The sequence below is a fragment of the Boleophthalmus pectinirostris genome, unplaced genomic scaffold (assembly GCF_026225935.1).
Source record: "Boleophthalmus pectinirostris isolate CB_2022bp ecotype Guang Dong unplaced genomic scaffold, ASM2622593v1 HiC_scaffold_12, whole genome shotgun sequence".
Taxonomy (NCBI): Eukaryota; Metazoa; Chordata; class Actinopteri; order Gobiiformes; family Gobiidae; genus Boleophthalmus; species Boleophthalmus pectinirostris.
The window spans coordinates 22,754,753-22,776,247 of record NW_026571018.1 but is presented as its reverse complement, the minus strand read 5'-3'; the positions used below and the strand labels follow the sequence as shown (position 1 = coordinate 22,776,247).

General features: G+C 37.5%; 4 protein-coding genes across 5 annotated transcripts in view; 2 read left to right on the top strand and 2 right to left on the bottom strand.

Annotated features, from left to right (window-relative positions):
* LOC110168151 (connector enhancer of kinase suppressor of ras 2-like) overlaps positions 1-10,976 on the bottom strand; it is a 32,312-nt gene extending 21,336 nt beyond the window's left edge. For both annotated transcript variants that reach the window (XM_055148394.1, XM_055148395.1), the window contains exons 1-4: positions 10,854-10,976; positions 8,309-8,442; positions 2,659-2,822; positions 31-233 (exon numbers count right to left, since the gene is read on the bottom strand). In XM_055148394.1, the coding sequence (XP_055004369.1) occupies positions 31-233; positions 2,659-2,822; positions 8,309-8,372 (431 nt within the window). In that variant the 5' untranslated portion in view covers positions 8,373-8,442; positions 10,854-10,976. The remainder of the gene's footprint in view (positions 1-30; positions 234-2,658; positions 2,823-8,308; positions 8,443-10,853) is intronic.
* Positions 10,297-14,034, top strand: nlrc3l1 (NLR family, CARD domain containing 3-like 1). The gene is made up of 7 exons (XM_020933564.2): positions 10,297-10,403; positions 10,753-11,010; positions 11,113-11,220; positions 11,329-11,406; positions 11,485-11,590; positions 11,676-11,916; positions 12,137-14,034. Exons 2-7 carry the CDS (start codon positions 10,817-10,819, stop codon positions 13,690-13,692), a joined length of 2,283 nt encoding a protein of 760 aa, XP_020789223.2. The 5' UTR covers positions 10,297-10,403; positions 10,753-10,816; the 3' UTR covers positions 13,693-14,034.
* An 896-nt stretch (positions 14,035-14,930) lies between these two features.
* Positions 14,931-18,456, bottom strand: rnf121 (ring finger protein 121). The gene is made up of 9 exons (XM_020933567.2): positions 18,282-18,456; positions 17,464-17,501; positions 17,226-17,367; positions 16,983-17,137; positions 16,797-16,904; positions 16,486-16,606; positions 16,258-16,391; positions 16,062-16,163; positions 14,931-15,931 (listed from the first exon to the last, which is right to left on the bottom strand). Exons 1-9 carry the CDS (start codon positions 18,357-18,359, stop codon positions 15,811-15,813), a joined length of 999 nt encoding a protein of 332 aa, XP_020789226.1. The 5' UTR covers positions 18,360-18,456; the 3' UTR covers positions 14,931-15,810.
* On the top strand, positions 18,402-21,468 carry mpv17l (MPV17 mitochondrial membrane protein like). Its single transcript, XM_020933607.2, has 4 exons — positions 18,402-19,470; positions 19,742-19,812; positions 20,211-20,240; positions 20,335-21,468. Exons 1-4 carry the CDS (start codon positions 19,167-19,169, stop codon positions 20,554-20,556), a joined length of 627 nt encoding a protein of 208 aa, XP_020789266.1. The 5' UTR covers positions 18,402-19,166; the 3' UTR covers positions 20,557-21,468.
* Positions 21,469-21,495: the final 27 nt, after the last annotated feature.

Below are 21,495 nucleotides of genomic sequence, written 5' to 3'. Positions count from 1 at the left end.
ATGTATGTGTAAGCACTTTGCAGCCCTCACCTGTCGAGCCAGGCCAGGAGGCTCTTGGCTGCAGCGATGAGGTCCACTACTGACGTCAAGAAGTCATTAGGCAGTTTTCGTGTAGCTCTGCCGTCATAGTGTCCGCTGCGGCGCCTCCCAGTGATAAAGTTCTGCAGGTTCTTTGCAGATGCATTCAGTTTATGAGAAAGAGTCTTTAGGTTCTCAGTCTCCAGGCCATAGTTCTAAGGGAGAAGAATATTGCTTTACTACTATTGGTTTCATATTATTGATAGATAGATAGATAGATAGATAGATAGATAGATAGATAGATAGATAGATAGATAGATAGATAGATAGATAGATAGATAGATAGATAGATAGATAAAATAAGTAAGGATAAGTGATTATGGACACAAACGTTCAAGTGTACAAATACTGAAAGATAGCTGTTGTTGGAAAGAGTGCACCATCATTGATATAAGGAAATGCCTAGAAGTTATAGAACATATTTGTTTTGGTGTAATTAACTAAAGTAATGCAAGTAAATAAAGCACCACCACCACTACAGATTAGACACAGAAGATTACTGAAAGGTAGTGAGTTTAATTCATTTAATTTAAGTCAGTCTCATCATCTCAACCTGGGCTCCATCTTTGGTTTGGGGCAACTGTTTGCCTTTATGTGATCATTTAAACTGCCCATAGCTGACAAATGGCAAGCATGACCATCTCTATAGAAGACTACTGATCATGTGACCGCTGCCACGTGAGGGAACAAACCAGTGTGGTACTGAGGCTGTCCGCTCGCCGCGGCTGTCACTTCACATGTGCACGGAAAGTTGAGCATTCGTTACCAGTGACTATTGCACAAACACACACAAGATCGCTGCAGGCATCTGTCACCTCACTGTTTCTTGGGAGAGGAGAGAGAGAGAGGCTGGAGAATCACTAATCACATTTAATACAGCACTGCCTTTCGGACTTAAGGGCAAATCCCAGTTATGTAAGGAGCTTTGGGGTGGTTGCAGGACACCCCCACGCCCCCATGAGCCAGGCTGGACAAGAGACTATAGTCTGAGATAGCATCTGTGACCTGTGAACATTAAATCTCTTGGTCTCCTGTGTTAAAGCGGGCATCCTTATGGTGCATGTAGAACTGACATTGTCCATGTCCATTTTAATGTTCATAATAGAGCAGAAAATCTTTTGTTTACAAACTCACAGTTGCACAGACTGGCTCTTCAGCAAGTGGCTAAAATAAGCACAAGACTGGACAAAAATATTGGAGAAATTAGAAGACCACCATCTGTGAGGTTGAAAAGACGTTTAAAGTAGCAAGAATTACAGTATAAAGTATTGTATTTGTCCCAATATGACAACATATCAGAATAAACTGGTAAATGTGTATTGACTTGTAGTCTAATATTTACCAGATTTTTCAGTACACCTGAAACGCACCACTAAACAGTGTTGGAATTAATGGTGTCCAACAGTTATTGCTTCCTGTTGCATCAGGATGTGTTTGTTTGAAATACATTTGATTTGTGTAAGAAGATCGGATTGTTGTAGGCTTAGTACTAATAAACAGGGCAGCCCTTGCAGAAACTGTTACATTTATAAAAATGTGATAATTAAATAAAGTAGATTTGGATTTAACAGTAAAAAACATCCCACAGTGTATCTCTTTCGTGACAAATGTTTGCACCAACAAATATTTGGCATAAAGGAAAAATATTCTAGTTGCATGTTATTTTTGATTGGTGGCCAAAGAGCAAATGGAGCTACAGTGGCCAGTGTATGTGAAGTCATTACAGAGTTTGATCATAGTCTCTGGCGTAGTAAGTGCTAATAAAGCTGAGTAACTGTGAATAGTAGAAAATGACTAAACAAGTCACAATCTTTACACATTATTGGTCTATTGGCATATCTTCACAACAATGTTTTTATACATGACATGTGTAGGTGTCATATATGCCCACAGGCATCTGATCAGCACATCTTGATAAAACTACTTATACTTGAGAAATCACTTGAAGTAAAAGAGGCAGTAATCCTTGTCAGCACTAATGACAGATGGGAGATCTGACAGCCAAGGATATTTGAGGCTGATTATTAAAATACACATGTTTTCAGTGATGTCTGAAAACCTTTTCCCCAGTTCAGAAGGTCAGTGATCAAATACTAAAGCTTCTTGCAGAAATATATAAATTAAGTCCTAAGAATATAAAAACCATTTAAGTGTTTACAAATATTCACCTTAATTGAAAAGTTTATCTGTGGCCCTTTTTTTTTTCATTTTTGCATGGGGTTGCCAATCTGGACTGCATATACATTATATACAGACTGAAACTGTTTTCAAGCTACCCTGAGAAATTGTGCATTTTTGACTTATTGGTGCACTTTAGTGACAAGACTTTTCTCTCATTCTCCATTGAAATGAACGCTAAAACAAGAAAAATGCAGTAGCATTCAGAAGTAAAAGTGGGTGGGGCAAAATAGGATGACTAGAGCTGTTGTCATTCAGGGCATGCTAAACAGACCTTTTCTTCCCACATTATTCATTTGCAAAAATAAATAATTAAATGATTATTCTTCTAAAATGTGCAACGCTGAATGCAACAGTTGCAATTTGGCCTATTTACGGTACAGTGTGGTGTTTGGGACTAACCAGAGCACAAAGTAGATCGACAGCTTCAAGAATGAGCTCCTGGTGTCCGATCCGAGACACACCCAGGTCCTCCAGCTCCTGATGGGTGATCCGCAGCAGCTGGTCTCCCCCCACGTTTTCTCTCTCAAAGTTCTTTATGTACTGCTGCAGACAATCGTCCAAACCTGCAGAACACCACATGAACACTGTTTGAATAATGTTATATTAACTAAATGCTTCTTAACAATTCTCAAGTGCTCAAAGGCATAAATAGGCAGATCGTACAATTTTTTTCCCCATGTATTTGAGCAAAAATTGTCTTGCCCCAATATTGATATATTTTAAAAAGCAGCTATTGTGATCACAATAAGTCCTGACTGCATCTAATAATCAGGAAAAGCACATTACCAAGCTAATTGTTGTTAGGTTTACTATGGCGGCAAAACTCTGCTCTGGTCCCTGAGTTGTGCTTATAAACTCATCACTGGGAATAATTAGGATGCTTGGAATGCATACAGTACTTTAGGAATAATTGGTCAACTGCAACATTTTTTTTTATTAACTAGTTCAGTTTTTTGTGTTTTAAAAATCTGGTATCATGCTTTGATATGGTGTAGCATGGTGATGGGTGAGATATAATGGTCCACGGAAAGGGACATTGGTAAACTAGATGACTTGATATGCTTAATTTCATTTTTAATTTATGATTGAAGTGGCATTTGTATGTGGCTAAATAAAATGCTGTATTAGATACTGAACAACCTCTACAGAGAACCAAAGGGGGCCGGCCTGGATAATTTGCAATATCATGACTGCGTGGGAAGTGTCAAAGCGGCCATATTTGATTGGCAGTTGCTGGGGAAAATCAACAATAACACGACTTTCAGAAATACGTCCAGTTTCAGCCTTTCAGAAGCATAATGATTTTCTCAAACACCAAAACTTAAACATTTGTGAACAAATTGGAATAATCTGTAGCTGTACCTGTGCTTCCTTTTAAGAGACTTGAAGCAACTTGTGATAATAATTTCTTGTCATTCTGTAACGTCCCACTGGTTATTGGTTATTTTTTATTATTAATTATTAAAAATGTGCGTGTTTACATTGAAGTCTCAGAACTGTATTGCATGCTTAAAAAATTCCACAATGCTGGAATCACACTGCAGTTAAGGCAAAGTCTGTATTATTACTAGTACTTCATTATTAACAAATGTGAACAAAACCTAACACACACATCTGTATACCTTTGTCATTTATGTTTATTTTTATTATACTTAGCTTGTATAGCTTTGTATTAGAATTGTGCATATACTCTCAGATACCAACCAGCCTCCAGCATGTTAATCACTGGTCCTTCTCCTGCTGGTGACAGAGAGTATCCTTTGTTAGTATTTTCTAAACCCTCAGCCTCTCTCTTCTCTCAGCCCTGAGCTCATCACAGAAAAGACCATCCAACACGTGACACTGAAGCCCAAGGCCCTGATCTAGTATTCCTGTTGGGTTCGACTGGCAGTTCAGCTAAACACTGGAAACTTAACGGGTCTCATGCCACTGCAAAAACCTTCAAACCTTGAATAATCAGCCTGTTTACTGGCTTAATTGAGTCTCATTTTGTCAATGAAGTATTTCCTTGAGTTGCCATGGAGACGTGTAAGAACGTTTTGGCTGGGGTTTCTCTGACCTCAGGCACAAATGAAGAAATACGGGAAGACTTGAAGTAGCCTACTCGAGGAAGGCAGGTCCTAAACTCTGATAAAGCTACTGATATAGATTTGTAACAGGTCTGGTGTAAATAATATCTGACTAGGCCTGTAGACTACAGATTAATTGGTTGATGAAGTCTTAGTCACCTATTATTTTTTATTAGTCTACTAATTCTGTTATTTGGATTCAGGAATTCAGGTACACAACCACAGAGAAAAAATGCATGGAGTTGAGCTGGTTCTTTACTTAAAAGATACAGTTTTAGTACAATTTTTGAATGAGACCCTAATGCTAACTTTTACCAGCACCAATGCCAAGCCGCCCTCCCTCTTAGTCGATTAATAGATGAATAGAGCATGTCTTAAGTTAAACAAAAATGGACTACACCAAAATAATGAAGAACCTCATAACTTCACAATGTTAAATAATACATTAAAAACATATTGATACTGATAAAAGAAGATATAAAGCAAGTTTGCCAATAGATTTCCCAATTAAATCCAACTGGCCCAAAACTTGCATTTTCTAAAATTTCATCCCTTAACAATATCTATCTATTACATAGTACACATGCTGAATTGACTATCTAACTGAAAAACTGTACATAACCATCTTTTACATTTTCCTCTAAAACAGCCCTATTACTGTAATATTCCCATGAACTCAATACAATTTGAGAGATGTAATATCTTGTTTCAAACTTGTCCCTGGCATGATGAAAGGGGAGCCACTGCAGATCCCCTGACACTGTGTAATCTGTGGTACATGAGAGATCCTGTTCTGTCCCTCCATAGGTCAGATTATCAAGCATGCGGAGGAGAAATTAAAAGCACAGCACCAACACATTCTAATCTCTCTTTGACATAATCCACTAATGGCACTGCAGCAGACTGACAAGGCTGTTCTTTCTGTGATAATGGCACTTTTTTTGTCACTCTTGACATGATCAGTGTCTGAAAAGCAGAACGAGACATGTGGACAGCCTGAAGATATAACTGATTTCAAAACAAAACAGAAATTAATTTTATTCTTTGGATCATAAGGGATTATACTAAGACTGCATTGTCAGTACTTCAAAAGGGTAAACATCAAAATACACAGGGTTTTATAAGTTTCTCATAAAGTTCAATTGCGGATTACGTTACAGTAAATCTTCATTAAAGCTCTGATATGACGCAAATTTTACTCTTGTCAGTTTTAAGGCATGTTACAATGTTGTTACCTCCTAAAACATGTGTGAAGTTGTGTTTTGTTTCATTTACACATGTTTGAGTAACCTTTTACTATTAGCCTGCATGTCTACATCTTCAAAGTTCAAAATGCTCATTTACGCCTTGTGATGCCATGTAGTGGTTTTCAAGTTAACACCTACCTTTTACCTTTTTCAGTAAAGATGGTCAGTTACAAATCTGAAATTATCCACATTATTCTAGTGAAGTTGTAAGGTGATTAAAAAGAGTGATGCACTTCCTGTATTATCACATGACATCACAAGGTGTTTTCTGTTTGAGCGAAAAATTCAGAGTCAATATGCATTATATGTGTGCATTGTTAATGAAACAAAACAAAACTCCAGGTGTGTTTTTGATGAGGAAACAACATTATAACATAGATAAGAAAATAAGGTAATATGGTCCCATTAAATATAACATTTTGTCAGGACTTTTTGCAGTAGTTTCCAGTATTTCCAGTTTAACATGTTATAAAAGTGCCAAATGCCATGAAAGTGTATTTGTTGAATTTGTGTTTACATTTTACACAGTCACAGTACACTCCACTAGTTGGGACAAATTGTCACTCAAGTCAGAATCCTTTGTGCTTACTTATGAGACTCTCTTGTTTAAACGGTCTTTGTCACAGCTGGGAATGGGGCACCTCTCTCACACAAAAACACTAAAGGAGGAGATGGAGGGAGGGAGCAGCCTGTGGGATTGTGGGAAGGTCACAGTTTGGCCCTGTTTGGCCTCCAGTGTCACCCCAGAGTGCAGTGCTTATAATGGGACGTGTGAATGGTATAGCCGACAAAACGCTGCCAGTCTTTACAGAGCTGAGGAGACAAGAATAAACAGTTCCCCTCCCCTGCACTTTAAATTAGCATTAGCAAGCTCTGGGCACTGAAACAGTCGCTGCTCCAATTGTCAAATATGGGACACAAAGAGCTGTATCATATGAGTCACATTCAGTCTGTTTTTTGTTTTTTTTGTTAGGTTTGTTTTTTTGTTTTTTTGTTTTTTGCTATATTGCCTGTTAAACATTAATTTTCATACTTGAAAGGACTTTCATCAACAAAACAGAACTTAAAACAACAACTTTTAAACATACAATTAGATTTGCCTCTTTACAAATAGTAATATAACTTGTGTCATCTTGAGAACCAGGCCCCCAAGATTATTTTGGGAAAATCTGATTGCACACAAAACAGATATGTACCTATTAATTTACTTATAAAATACTAAATATATAATAACTTTACACATGACCCTCTCTGTTGAAATAATTTCATTATGTGGGGTCATAATGCTCTGTATATGACACACTGCCCCGGGTGTTTTGCACAGAAGAAAATCATTTGTCTGGTTGATTAAGATACTGTAGCCACTATCACTCACCCCTGAACACTTCTCGTCCAATTTCAAAATAGCTTCTTTCTTGTATCATTTTGAAACAAGAGAAGTGAATGGTTTTAAGAACAGCTCTGATCAAGCTTTTAACCCTTGTCTAAAACTTGATGGTTTCATTGCTTAGAGCTCCGCCATATTAACTAAATACGATTTACTGAAGAATCTGAGATATTAGGATTTCTATCAGTTCCCTGTTTCTGTCATTTTAGTGTCTTTTACCCATTACAGGTGCAGGAACATTTTATGTCTCATAAAAAGCTGCTCTAGTGTGTAATACATTGAATCAGGCCTGATCTTCACTATCACCATAAATCTGAGGGAGAAGAGGAGGCAGCCAGTCTCTGAGTTACGACCTGGGAGGTGTCTGTGGAGCAGTGAAAGATGTATGCACTAAATGTGGATATGTCATCTGAAAGGACATGAGCAAAACAACACCACCCAAAATAGAGAAGATGGACTATGTATATCAAGATTAACATAATCTAAAACAGTTACTGATGCAGAGTAGACAAATGATAAAACAACAATTTAGGCAGCACCAAATGAAATAGATTAAGCTATTTTGATGTTTCAGTTATGTGATCATTTCGATTTACAAGTATAATATAATATATGCCTAATTGTAAACTAAGTTCTATCACCTAAAACCAATCAAGGAATGAATGAGTGAGACAATTACTCCAGCTCATGGCAGGATGCCCCAGTGACATTAAAGGATGGGTCAAGTGCAGAAGAAAAATAGTATACATTAACCATATCATATAGTCATGATCCCAAAATTCAGCATTGTAGAACACTTAAGTATGTGTCAGGGGTCCATCTTCATATCTCCAAAATATACCACCGTTTATGCATAATATTTCAGAAAGAGACCTAAAAGTGATAAAAGTAGCAAATAGGCGAGCAGATGTGAAAGCAATAGAGGATCCCCATTTACTAAATAGTAACTAAGCCTATGTGCTTACATGTTTCCTTTTCTTTAATTGCCCCAGGTCTCAGGTCTCTTAGATCCAAAGAAAGGTGCATCATTATTATTCATGTAATTATAACTGGATCTGTGCTGTTTGCCAGGGAGTCTCACGCGTTAACACTTAGCGCTGCAAGACACAATAGAGATTCCTAAAACGCCCACTGTTTGAATTTGTTGAGGGTATCGATACAAATAGTTTCTGCATAAAAAACACTTAGCGGTTATGGGGATAATGATATTGAGGATATACCAGGACTATGCTAAACCCTGGATCAGCAGGTGTTTTGATCTTTCTTGTAGGGAATGATTCAAAAGCGTTTCTTTTCATTGTGTCACAAAGAAATGGCCAAAGCTGCGGAGTTTTTTCTGAGCTTACCTTTCATCCAGTCGACTACTTGAGATGAGCTCCACTTGCTTACTGGCTCCATCACGAGTGCCATGGTAGAAGTTTGTCTTGACAAAAGATAAACACTACCCGGGCTGTCCACCTCAGCTCCTCAGAAAAATGCACTTGAAAATTGAAGAAAATAGGGTTTGTTGCGCAGATTGTGTGTTTTCAAACAAAACATTGAAGAAGGTCCAAATATATCTTTTAAGTGAATCCGAATAGACACATTCCTGTGCTGGCGATTCGCATCACAAAGCTATTTCCCTTGTTCCTGGCGCGAGGCGCAGTGTCCGTGCTGCTGTTGCATCAGAGCTGACCAGAACACAGTGGAACAGTAGATCCCGGAGCGTCCATAGATGCGGACACTCAGTGCAGTGGACCTCTGGATGGACGCGCTCGCTCCGTGCATCCTCCTCAGCCTCTCTGTGCACTGGACCAACGCACGGATGAGACAAGTGCCACGAGGAGGCGGGAACGAAATAGGGAGGAGCTCACGTATAATAGTCTACTCTAATCGTCTAGGCACGGGCATCTTCTGCATTGATTTGTTGTGATGTGACCACAGTGGAATTTTATAGGGCTGCCCTATTTAATTTTGATATATCTACTTTGATAATTGCAAAGGTTTTTGGCTAGAATTATTAGTCTATTATTAGTCTCTTTTTTATTTTTTAAATAAATTATTTATAATGCCTCCTGATCAGGAGAGGCACACCATCTCACAAAGCAGCAGACTGGAAACCGGCACCTATGGCACCAGGGACGCAAATACACTCTATGATTCAGTCAGTGACAACACGAAGATGGGTGGGACACTTTTTCAGAGTTCAGCTTTTTTATTTGCTCTTTTATGAAACGCCAACGCACTGAACTTCATACACTGTTAAAAAGCTCAGATGTCAACTTTACTAATTGAAAGAGAAAATATATACAATATATAAACATTACTCGCAGTAGTTGGTAGACGTATGTTGGTTCAAAGTCCCATATTTGAACGGGCTCCTCATTGGTTAAGTCCACATGCTATATTATATACATGTGTACTCTTCTTCATGAGTTACGTGCGGGACGTGATGAAGTAGCCTAATACGCCCATCAGAAAACCACAAGAGTCAGAGATTGACAGCTCAACCCAACTAAGTGCCATTGTGTCCTTTGGCAAGACACCACACCCTACATGTAGTCGTGTGATTTGTGGTCAAAGAGGCTGTTGACACCTAAAGTCAGCCACATCCTTGTCAGTCTGTCCGAAGGCAGCTGCTAAATGTGCCTGAGAAAGCCATGAATAATGCAAGACCCCTAGGTGCTCTACAAATCAATTTACCTCTATTTGTTATTCGTGAAATGCAGTTATTAAATGAAAAAAGAGAAAGATTTGTTAGAAGGGGAAATACACATATATCTGACCCTGTATGAAAAAGTAGCCTAATTGTTCCCCAAACCTAATATCTGGTTGAGCCCCCTTAGGCAGGAATAAATGAGATCAAAATCAAGGTTTTCAGGTGACCAAACCACAGCATTTTTTTTTTATCCTCCAGGACCTCCCGAATGAGTTGTTGAGGACTTCTGGTTCCTCATTTGTCCTCGGTATTTTTGGATCAGTCGTAATTTCTTGTTGTCAGTGAAACTGGACTCAAATTTGGACAAAAAAAAACTGTGTAATCAACAGGATCAAACCCTTTTTCACAAGAGGTACATGGACAGAATAAGTGGTAGGTAACATGAGTTCAGTCAGTTGTACCATGATTCACATTATGTACATACAGTAGGCTTATTGCATATGTGTAGACTATGACAGGTTTGTGAGCCCAAAGACGCAGTTCAATGTCCCTTCAAGTTTATGGCACCACTACAAACCCACTTACTATTAGGTCCGGACCTACACTTCTGTCACCAGGACTTAAAAAGAAAGATTATGTGAAGGCGTCAATAAAGCTTGTAGCCTCTAGATGGCAGTAGCCGTATTAAAGATGTATTTTACATTAGATAGACAGAGAAGTAGACGAACTTTGACTTTGCTACTTCCTGGTTTAAGTTGGTAATAATAAATATGAAGAATGGACGAAGTGGCGCCCTTGTCTTGGTAATGTTATCGTTTTATAACATAACGAGAAAACATAGACCATCATCATTTACAGTTTCTTTTTGCACTTCTGCTAGTCTTACTAAAATGCAGTTGCCAACTCACAAGATAAGCTTTCTCATAGCTTGAACTGTTCGATGTTTTTAAGTTTTCATTCACATAAAATTGTCTACACGTAATAATTCTGATGTTCACTGCTCAGAGTACTTTACTATCACCACGAATAAACTGAAATAAATCAATATAAATTAATCTGTTTATATATAAAGAAATGTCGTTACGAGAAAACCAGTCGGTCCAGTTTAAGTGACACTTGAGCTGTAATGTTATTCCTGTCTTTCTCCTGCAGGCGGAGATATGCTCATTTTAATTTATGACACCTATATTGTATCTGATCTGTTCAATACAAAATAATGGAAGATCCTGAATTAGATTTGGAAATGGCCTCACCAGCAGGCAGTTTTCTTAATGAAGATAATTCAGCCAGCATGGAGAGCCTGCCCATTGAAGAGCAGCCGGGGGAAGATGAAGATGAAGATCTCTATTACATTCCACCAAGAAGACCCTCTCTGGACCTAGGGCCAAGTCCTATGGAAACAGGCGCACTGTAATAGCCTTTTCTGTTGATTACACCACTGCTTTTGAAGAATGGATCACACATATTAGTCAAACAGAAAAAATGACTCACCAAAATGGCTTCTTCTTTCAGGCTTTATGTGGAACGCCCGGAGTCTGCAGCTGCAAGTTACATGTCAATGAGAAGTGAAGGCATTGGTAGTTCTGTTAACTTGTCTGAAGATGACAGGTCACTTACAAGGTAAGAACACAAGATTTAAAGATATACCTATTCTTTTGCAAGATTTGTATAATTAAGTATATAGTATAGTATATATTTTTGATATATTAACAAATTGGTTTGTTACAGGATCCATCTAGAAAGAACAGACTCTTTTTCTACCTGTTACTCTGTGGACAGTGACGATTGTGAAAAAAGGACATTAAAGTATGTGTACTGTAGCTCAAGAGAAAGAGAAATTTGATAGATCTATAAATATTTACATTGTTTCTATATTTTATCTAGGGCTAAAAATCAAGATGGTGCAGACGATGATAATACTTTTCCAGAGCTAAAAGAAAATCCCACTGAGATTCTTCATCCCTCTCTGACCATACCATTTGTTTTTAAGGTGAGATCTCCAGTTTTTTTTTTTTAGATCATTATGTTATTACATATTTATTTAATTTCTGTTTTATAATTGTCTTTTGCATTAGGCCATTTGTGATGTCCTAAAGCAGCTGAAACCATTGGGTCTGGAGGCCTTTCGGACATCTTTGTGGCAGCGTTACCCACAATCCTTCAACATCCCTCTACAAAACATGGATATTGTGGACATAGTGGACCGGATGCTTGAGTGCTACAGCCTACGTGTGTCTTTGCAAATTACAAAGACTCTGCTGCGAGAACTTGAACTGAAGAGGCTGGTTGATTTTCTTGAGAATTTAGAACTACAAAGTAAGTTATTTTCAGAAAACAATACTATAAGATTTATTTAGTTTTTATACTTTTTTTCATTATGTCATAAATATTTGTGTTTATACAATAATTGGTATTATATGTTGGAATAACACACGTTTATTAGTAAATACTGTTATTTAATAAATACATATTTTTACAAAGGTCACTGAAATAATTGATTGTATATTTAAGGTCTCATGTTCTTCATTTTTTGCAGATGAAGTGCGCTATGATTTAAGTGAGAGATTCAAGAAGATTTATGGAGTGATTGAATGTTCAGGTGAAGATAAACCCTTGGATGAAATTTTCACAGATGTCAATATTAAATCAGTGCGTGACAATGGTCCCAGCATTGAACATGAAGTGATGTCGATACAAAAACCAGAAACTTTGGAAGGCAAAGATATCTGTATTAAGGACATCTTCAGCACTGACTTCATAGAGAACCACAATGAACAGTTGATTTTATTATATGGAAATGCTGGATCTGGGAAGTCAGTGGTCATCAATAAATTGATTCACGATTGGTGTCATCAAAAAAGTCACGACCACATTACGTTAATGTTTCCATTACCGTTAAAGAAACTAAAGCAAATGTTTGGAGATGACGCAATTTCATTTTTACATATTTTACATTCATTTTACCCCGAAACCAAAAGACTGAAACTTGATGACTACAGTAGCAAAGAATGCAAAATTATGTATATATTTGATAGTCTTGAAGAAATTGCTGAGGATATTAACTTTTCAAATTCACAGCTCGTTTTCAACATTCAAGAGCCTGCTAAACTAAATGTTTTGATTGCAAACATCCTTAGAGGCCAGTTACTGAAATTTGGCTACTGTTTGTTTGGTTCTCGGCCATTGGTGGACTACTGCATTCCCTGGGACATGCACCACTTTGTTTATGAGGTGCTTGGCTTTAAAACAGAGGAGAGAGAGGAGTATTTCAAGAAGAGGTTTCAAGACCAGAGTCAAGCTGATCGTGTCATTGCATACGTCAAGTCCTCTAAAACCCTCCACATCATGTGCTACCTGCCATTGTTCTGTTCATTATTGTCTGATTTGTGCCAAAGCGTGTTTACCAAGCAGGCCCCACAGGCAGAACTACCCAAGGGAATCACTTACATGTACACAAAGCTATTTCAAGCTCTTATACATGACTATCGCAAGGACCGAAAAGTCACCATTGACAAACTTAATTTCATCATGGCTCTTGGGAGACGTGCCTTCATCATGTTGGAAAAACGAGAGTACTTCCTGAGCATAAACTACCACAGAGATGAAGGGGAACCAGTGGATGACTTTGAAGCAGTGACCTACAGTGGCCTGGGCACTTTGTTCTACACCAAACCACTTCTGTATGTAGAGGAAAGGCTGTTCAGCTTTTTCCACCCCACCATGCAGGAATACATCGCTGCTCTCTATGCATTTCTCACATTAGTAAAAGAGGGCAAGAACATTTTTGAGCCACCAAAAGGCAGAATGACACTGAAGCTCAGTAAAAGCAAGAAAGGCTCTTTGGATTTGTACAAATATGCTTTGGAGAGAAGCTTGTCTTGTGAAGATGGTAAACTGGACATTTTTATGCGTTTCTTATTTGGTATGTCCAACACAAGAAACACAGAACTCATCCAACAAATGTTCAGTCTCACTGTGACATGGAAATCAATTGCAAAAGAGGCTGAGACTCTTATTAAGAAGAAAATGTCAGAAAACCAGTATCACGCTAGGGTCAAAAACTTAGAGAAGTGTTTAGTAGAGCTTATGTAGTAAAAACCCAAAGCAGGGAAGCCTACAGTACTTTAAAATGCTGAAAACATATTAACATTAGTTTGAATAGCAAGCAAATTAGTGTTGAAGAAAAACATCAGAGCGATACAACATCCAAGATTTGTATTTTACAGCAGATTTTATATTTTGAAACATTTAAAAAACAATATCAGTTTACAAGATATTTCCTGTGCTTTGCTTTATATCTGTTAACTGTGTATCCAAGTCTAATAAAGTGCTTATTCTTTTGTTTGCAATGAGAAGTCATTGTCAGTTTGATGAACTTGTGAACTGTACCAAATGCACTTGTCACTACACAAGTAAATTTTCCCTTGAAATCCTCTTCTGTGACTTTCTTCAAGAACAGATCTTTTTTAATGATTTCTCCCTGTAGTGCTGTTGATCTTTATCATAGAAAGATGTGAGTATACATTGCAGATGATAACGCACAAAGCTGAAAATATAACTACACAGTTTATACTATACTCACTCTTCTAATTCCACAATTCTTTCGCTGCTTGTTGCATCTTCTGGAAATGTGTCGTTGACAAGCCAGTAGATAATAGTAACATCATCTTGAGTGGTAAATGCCTCACAGTGAAGCACCAGCTGGTTCCCTGAGCAATATGTAGCCATATGTATTAAACAAATATTAAACAATATGTACACAGGAAGAAATGTTGGAAGAAATGTTGACTCTCGCAAGTTACCTGAATGTGTATATATATGCAGTCGATCAGGTCCAATAATGGTTGGCTTGCCATCTACGACTACAAAATTAACACCTATAAAATTATATTTCAAAACAGACTTGGAAAAAGAAAAAAAAGTAGACTTACCTGGAAACCCATCTATGAAAAGGAGGCAGTAAGTAGAAAAAGCTACAACACACAATGAGTTAAACATGGCATAATGGACAATATTATTAGCTACTGTACCTCCAACTACAATTACCTGTGAAAATCTGAGATGGCTTCATTGTTGTAGGCGTTATTTAGTGAGTCCATATGACTACTATATATACGGACAGACTTCCCTACTCCCACTCAAAAGGTCATGCTGTGGGGGAATTCCTTTTGCAATTATCACATACCAAAAAAAAAAAAACCAATATGAGACCCATCACATAAGGTAAATGACACATGCTGACTAGGCCTTGACTCTTGGTAGTATATTGTGATGTTATGCATCATGTAGCGGATTTGAATCAAACAATAATCAATAAATACACAAAACTGTTGACCGTGTTGACATTTATTATTCAAATTTTAAAGTAAAATACTGACAGAAATGTTTAGTTCTGCCCTGTTTCACACAGTAAGACCCATCAAGGTAAACTGTAGAACGTGTATACTGTGTGCAGTACCTGTTACTTTCCCATATCTAGATAAAACCTTGCTGTGATCATTTGTAAAGTTAAAGTTAAAGGGTTATTCTAGAAGAAGGATTTTCAGTGCCCATCAAAAAGCAGTTCATTAATTTAAGTTTTTAATATTTGGCCTATTAGTGATGAAGTGCAGTTATACTGATTATTACTGTTACTCTTAATAATTCTCATTCATTTGGTGCTTTTTCAGTTTGATTGTGGAAATATGACTTGCATAAAACAAAATCAAACATGACATTTCAAAAAGCTCTACAGATACTGAACCAAACACATACTCAACTTCTCGTTAGTCAATTCTAAAAGTAGTCATAGAGTAATTATTACTTAGGGGAAGTATTGGGCTTATGACCTTTTCTCTGTTGTCTACATAAATGAAACTCCCAGAATAACCCCTCAACTGCTTATTATCGCATTTTAATATTATACATTTAAGACATTTAATAAATTACTAAAAGCAACTCTAAAATCATTTTAGAGCTGCTCCATAGGCCATAGAACATACACAATAATTCTCTTTGTTTCAGTGACATGAAAAAAAAATCTGTTTTCAAAATTTGGGTAATCAGAAAAATAAACCATAAATGCAGTTAATTTGAGCCTATAAATATGTACAAAAGGGATAGACACTTTTAGAGATGTATAGTTCAACAATAGGGCCAACAGCCAGTGCAATGTCTTTTGATAATCTCCATCAAATCTCCATCAAAGTCCATTTCTGACATTTAGGAGGCTTACTCCAGACCCAGGATGTAGTTGATGCCTTGAACAACTCCAATGATCACAGGTTGCCAGGCGACAAGGTACCGAAGCCAGTCCAAAAGCTGTCCATACATGACATGTGGCCTTTCCCAACTAAAAAAATTGGTTAAGAAATAAAAATGCCATGAAGAATAACATTTTAATAATAATAACATAACATTTTATACAGCAGAAAGACAAATAACACAGATAGAAAATTGTAAAATGTTTCAAAAAAGGATACGGATTACTAAACATCCTCTTCAGGTCAACCTTCTCTTTGCAGTACGGGCACATCTGCTTCTTACCCACAATGCACCATCCCCTTATGCAGAATTCATGGAATCTGGATTTAGAATTAAGGCAATATAGACATTCTAGTGACAGACATGACAGTTCACAAGTAATTCACAAATGCACTTTAACATAATAAAGGATACACATGATTGCAGGTCAGCCTGTAAGTGTTCTCAATTATGCCCTCCTCATTCACATCCACAAGGATGGGCTGACCACACACAGCACAGATATTATCAGAGAGGTGTTTGGTTGGCATTCCAGAGGCACTGTAATACTGAAAACAAAGTGTGATGGGAAAAAAAAGTCAAAAGATTAGCAATTTAAGATAGGCAGTGTTTTCCCTAGAAATATCAGCATGTCAAACTTACACCTATTGTGGACGCCATGAAATCTGCACACATTTCAGCAAAATCTCTTCCGAGGACTCCGTAGTAGAGACCATAGAAAAGGAGTGAAACTCCAAAATCCATTGCATCTTCTGGTTTTATCCTTGACAAGATAGAAAGATAAAGTAGTTTTATAAAAAATATGCCAGAGCGCACAATGTAAAAATGCTTGTTCGCAGTATTCCTTTAAATCAGATCATTTTATGAGTTATAGGAGCTCTTCCACTTACTGGCTATCAATCTGTATCTCATTGCCTTTTGTTTTGTTTTTTTTACAAAATACAGTTACATACCTGAATATAAGATTTATACCAAAGAGTGTAAACATGACAACGCTGTATCCAGCTATTCCAGTGGAATAGCTAATCTTGTAGAGGAGAAGGAACCACTTGTACACCAGCCTGCGGTTAAAGAATGAGAATTAGATGAGTTGATTTGTTCTGAGCCCAGTGATAATTAAAGCACACTTTGGTTTGTACCTTGGTGTGGTGCAGGCAAGGGGTTTGCGAGTAGCACGAAAAGAGACATATGCTGTGATGGCGGAAAATATAAACCAGGTGGTCAGGAACCTCCACCAATGCAGCTTGGTTGTAAAGTAGAGTGGTACTACCCACATTTGAAAGAGGGTCACCAACTACAAAAAGCAGAATGCTTAAGTTTAGAAGAGAGATGCTTAATGCAGAATATGAAACATTAAGAATTGTATCTAAATGCTGCCATACATTGTATGATTTAGGATGTCTCTGCTTCCATTGGACAAGAACTAGTTGTGCAATAACTAAAGTGACTATAAGGATCAGCACCATCTCTGCGTGCATAGCCTCGTGGCCTCTGTGTTTGGCATGCATTTGTGCATGTTCCACTCTGTAGAAAAAATAAAATAGTCAGTAAAAATCTTCTACAATTTGCAATTGGCCCAAGTACATGTAATACAATCATGCAGCACATTCAGAAACCAACCTCCATTTCTCCTCTGGTGAAAGCTTGGACAAATCAATCTAGAAAAACAATTAAAAGAAGATCATAAGAATGAGAGAATGCTGCATTGTAGGCGGTAGTTTTAATATGTGTACTCTAGGTTTTATATTTTCTCTGCATGAATGTGCAATAAGACTAGTGAGAGGTAAATTTAAAGCAAGAAGAGATTTAGCTAGTGTTAATGTTAAGCCCTAAAAAGAAAACATGAACAAACATGAAAATATATATAGATCCTAAAAAACTGTACTCACGTGTTGTTGTTTTTTTACAGTTTATATATTATTTGCACAACTATTAATTATATGAGAAGAAAATTATGGCACAGGAATTAACTCCGTCATCTATGACAACGATGACTGCTCTTTGACCTGATCAGCCACATACGCTGTCTTAGAGTGTCATATAAAAAGAGGCCCATTTGATCTAATTGACATGGTCAAACCATGGACATCTATCTATAGGGTCAAATGACCATAACAAGGGACGGGTTTGGTCAAATTTAACTTTCATACAAGGATCGATTGTTATACAAACCGAATAGCTAAATGATTGGTGTACCCCTCACATTGAATGCTCTCACAGCATTGGATAATACTGACAGGTCAGGTAAAATGTTAAGCCCAATTAGAACCAAAACTTGTATTGTGGTTCCTAAGTTGGATCCTCCAGACTGAGGGCTCCTAAACTCTGTATGAGCTACAACGGGCTACCAGCATAGCTCCATGGCTACAAGAGAGCTAAGCTAGCCCTCAGTCAGAAAATGTCAGATTAAGTGCTTTTGTCGGGGCAATGAAAATTACCTGATGTGCTTCGTTGCGATGTTCCAGTCCATGGTCGTGCTCTACACCATCAACCTCCACCTCAAACACCCCGGCCATCTTCAGAATACGTTTACCTTTACGGGGCCATTAGCATTAGCATTAGCCACAATCTTTAACACGGGGACTTCCGGCTCGTCATGGACATTGAAGGCTTCAAAATAAGAGTATGTTTACGTGTATTATAAACCCGTTATCAATGTATCTCTCAGTACGATGTAAACATTTTCCTATTGAATATTGCACTTAGGTTACTGTTACAAATCTAGGCTCATAAATAGTGGAAACTTATATAATATTATTATATATTATTTATTTATTTATTATATTTTAAAATATAAAATAAACTTTAATGGTTACAAATAGTTAAATTTAAAATTAAATGGCCTAGAGTTGAAATAATTTCTTATTTCAGATGGACAGTAAGAAGATCAGGAGAGAACACTACTATCGCTTGGTGCAATCCATCAGATTAGGGTTTGACAGACACGCAGCAGGATTTGTGAGGAAGGGATTTGAATATCCGAGAGAACACAAATGCTCAAAGTCTGCCATCAGGGTGCAACTGTGGAGAATCCAGGCTGAGATAATTCGGTTTTTCCCCAAAATGGACACTTAAGACACTAACTAGATGGATTTATTTATTTTTTATTTTTGCCTTGTAGGCCTTCTATAGAAATTTAGTTCTGCTTAGCATGTAATAGATAGCCTGGTGTTAGTGACAGGGAATAGACTTTGATTTAACTGTGTTATATGTGTTTTAGTTGATTTGGATTAAGATTAGACATGGATAGACTTAAGACAAAGAAATCATAAAGGAAGTGTATTTTGTTAAATTATAAGTAGTATAAAATAATAGAGGTTATAATGAGAACAGTTTTAAAAGAGGTAGCTCGGCGCTTGCCATGGCTGGCCAATGCCACTTTGTACGGATGTATGTTTGCCAGTGGGGACCTGGTCCATCAGCTTTTGGCCAAAAATGAACAAATGGACTGGAAGCACACTAGAAACGTGGCCATTGTGGGCTTCTGTTTTCAGGGGCACTTTAACTATTTCTGGCTGCGAGCTCTGGAGCAACGCTTTCCTGGAAAATCAGCCCGGACTCTCTTTAAAAAACTGCTCCTCGATCAAAGTTTTGCATCTCCACTGGCCACCAGTGTCTTCTATACAGGTCAGTAACACATTTTTCCAGTGTTCTGTTATGTACTGTATAGATACACAAAGCAGCAAAAGATTGTGTTTCATTAAACTGGTTTAGTTACTTTTTCTTTAATCTACAATTGGCCTGAATACAGTTACTGTACATGAAAGTAGGCCTATATATGCATTATTGTGTATTGAACAGAATAGTAGGGGACATAGTGCAGTAACTATGCCTTCTAAATTTTTTCTTTAGAGTATAATTTCTGAGAAATCCTTCTGTATGCTGTGTTCCACTATAGGAGTGAGCTTCTTGGAAGGGAAGGATGAGGTCTTGGAGGACTGGAGAGAGAAGTTTTTCAACACCTGGAAGGTAATTTTTTTCAATATATGTTGTTTGCAGTTTTAGAACGTAACACTAGACGCAGGTTTAGTGATAGAGGTAGTTCACTGAATGCTTAAATATAGAGAGACATTAAATGTTACCTTAACACTTATTCATCAGTACATTAACCTTGAGTCTCAGTTTTGGTTCAGATCTGGGGGCAAACCAGTTAAAGCACCATAACAGCACCATAGTTAAAGTGCCCCTGAAATCCAGCTGCAGCCATCTACATCCACCATCATTATCATTTGTGCTCTGTAAAAGATAAGCATCATAGCTGGACTGAAATAAAACTTATTAAATTGAGTTGCCCTAAACAGTTTCCACAGATTCTTATACATGTTGTTTCAAACATTTTTGTTTACCTTATTTTATTACTCTTACAGACTGGACTCTTGTTCTGGCCATTCATGCAGGTAATTGTTAAGATTATTAGGATTATAATATAAAAGCACTTAAGCATCACATATGAAGTGATAACAATTCAACACATCTTCTCTTCATCTTCAGTTCCTCAACTTCGCACTGATGCCTCCACATTTAAGGACCTCTTTCATGGCCTGCTGTGCATTTGTTTGGGCCACATTTTTGTGTTTCTCACGTCAGAATGGAGATGGGACAGCCGGCGTTGCATTAGCGTTCATCATGGACCCAAGAAAAACACTTGAGGACCTTGAGGAGGCACGCAAAAAACGCAAACTCCAAAAGGAGGATTTTTGGATCCACAAGTAGAATAACAAGCAATCAAACAAATGTTTTACTTTTAAATCAATGATCCAGTTCTCTCTTCTCCCAGTAACCCAGTATTCATTTTTATAACCCACTAGATTGCTCCTAAGAAAATAATGTGAAACAACATGTAAACTTAAGATACACCCAAAATAATGTATTTGCCTTACGAAGATATACAATGATATGCAAAAAGTGTGGCTATACAGCTCCCTTCTTGCTTTTGAATTGGATTGTAATAAAAGCATTATAAGACATTGCTCCAGTGATGGTGGATTAACAGGGATCAGTTCATTGTTAATCCCCCATGACCCTGTAACACCATGACCTCACTGACAGGAAATAAAATGTCCAGAGATGAGCAGGCTTCCTCAACGCATCCACTGTGCAGAGTTAACCTGTAACAGAGGAGACTATGGTGGTCTCTCATAGCTCTCCCCTAATCTGAGAAAAAAAAAAATGCATTGAAAAGCTGAGTGGGGTCACCTCTTCGAAGACCAAAGTAATTCTCTATGCAAGCAGATGGTGGACTATCCACCTAAAACGTTACATAGTAGTCGTACATACCTTTAACTGATGTTTTGTTGAATATCCAGAAAACATTAGCTATCTGTCTTTACCAAAGTAAAGTATAAACGTTATGTTTGGGCCTTGCATGGTCAGCCCCATATACTGTCCAAGCAATCTGAGGCTGGAAATAATTATACCAAATTGCAATAAAAGAATGTATAATGATTTACTACACATATGATCAAACCTTATTTTCGTTCCTTTCAAGGTAACTTCATACCGTTGTCTCTAAACCTTTTCTTTAATTTTTTACCATTCAAATGAGACCGAAAAGAGAATTAAGGCTACTTTTCAGAAAGTAGGTCAAATTTAAACACCACACCAGAAGCACTTAAATGCCTGCAGCAGCCCCTTGGTTTGCCGCTATTGGGG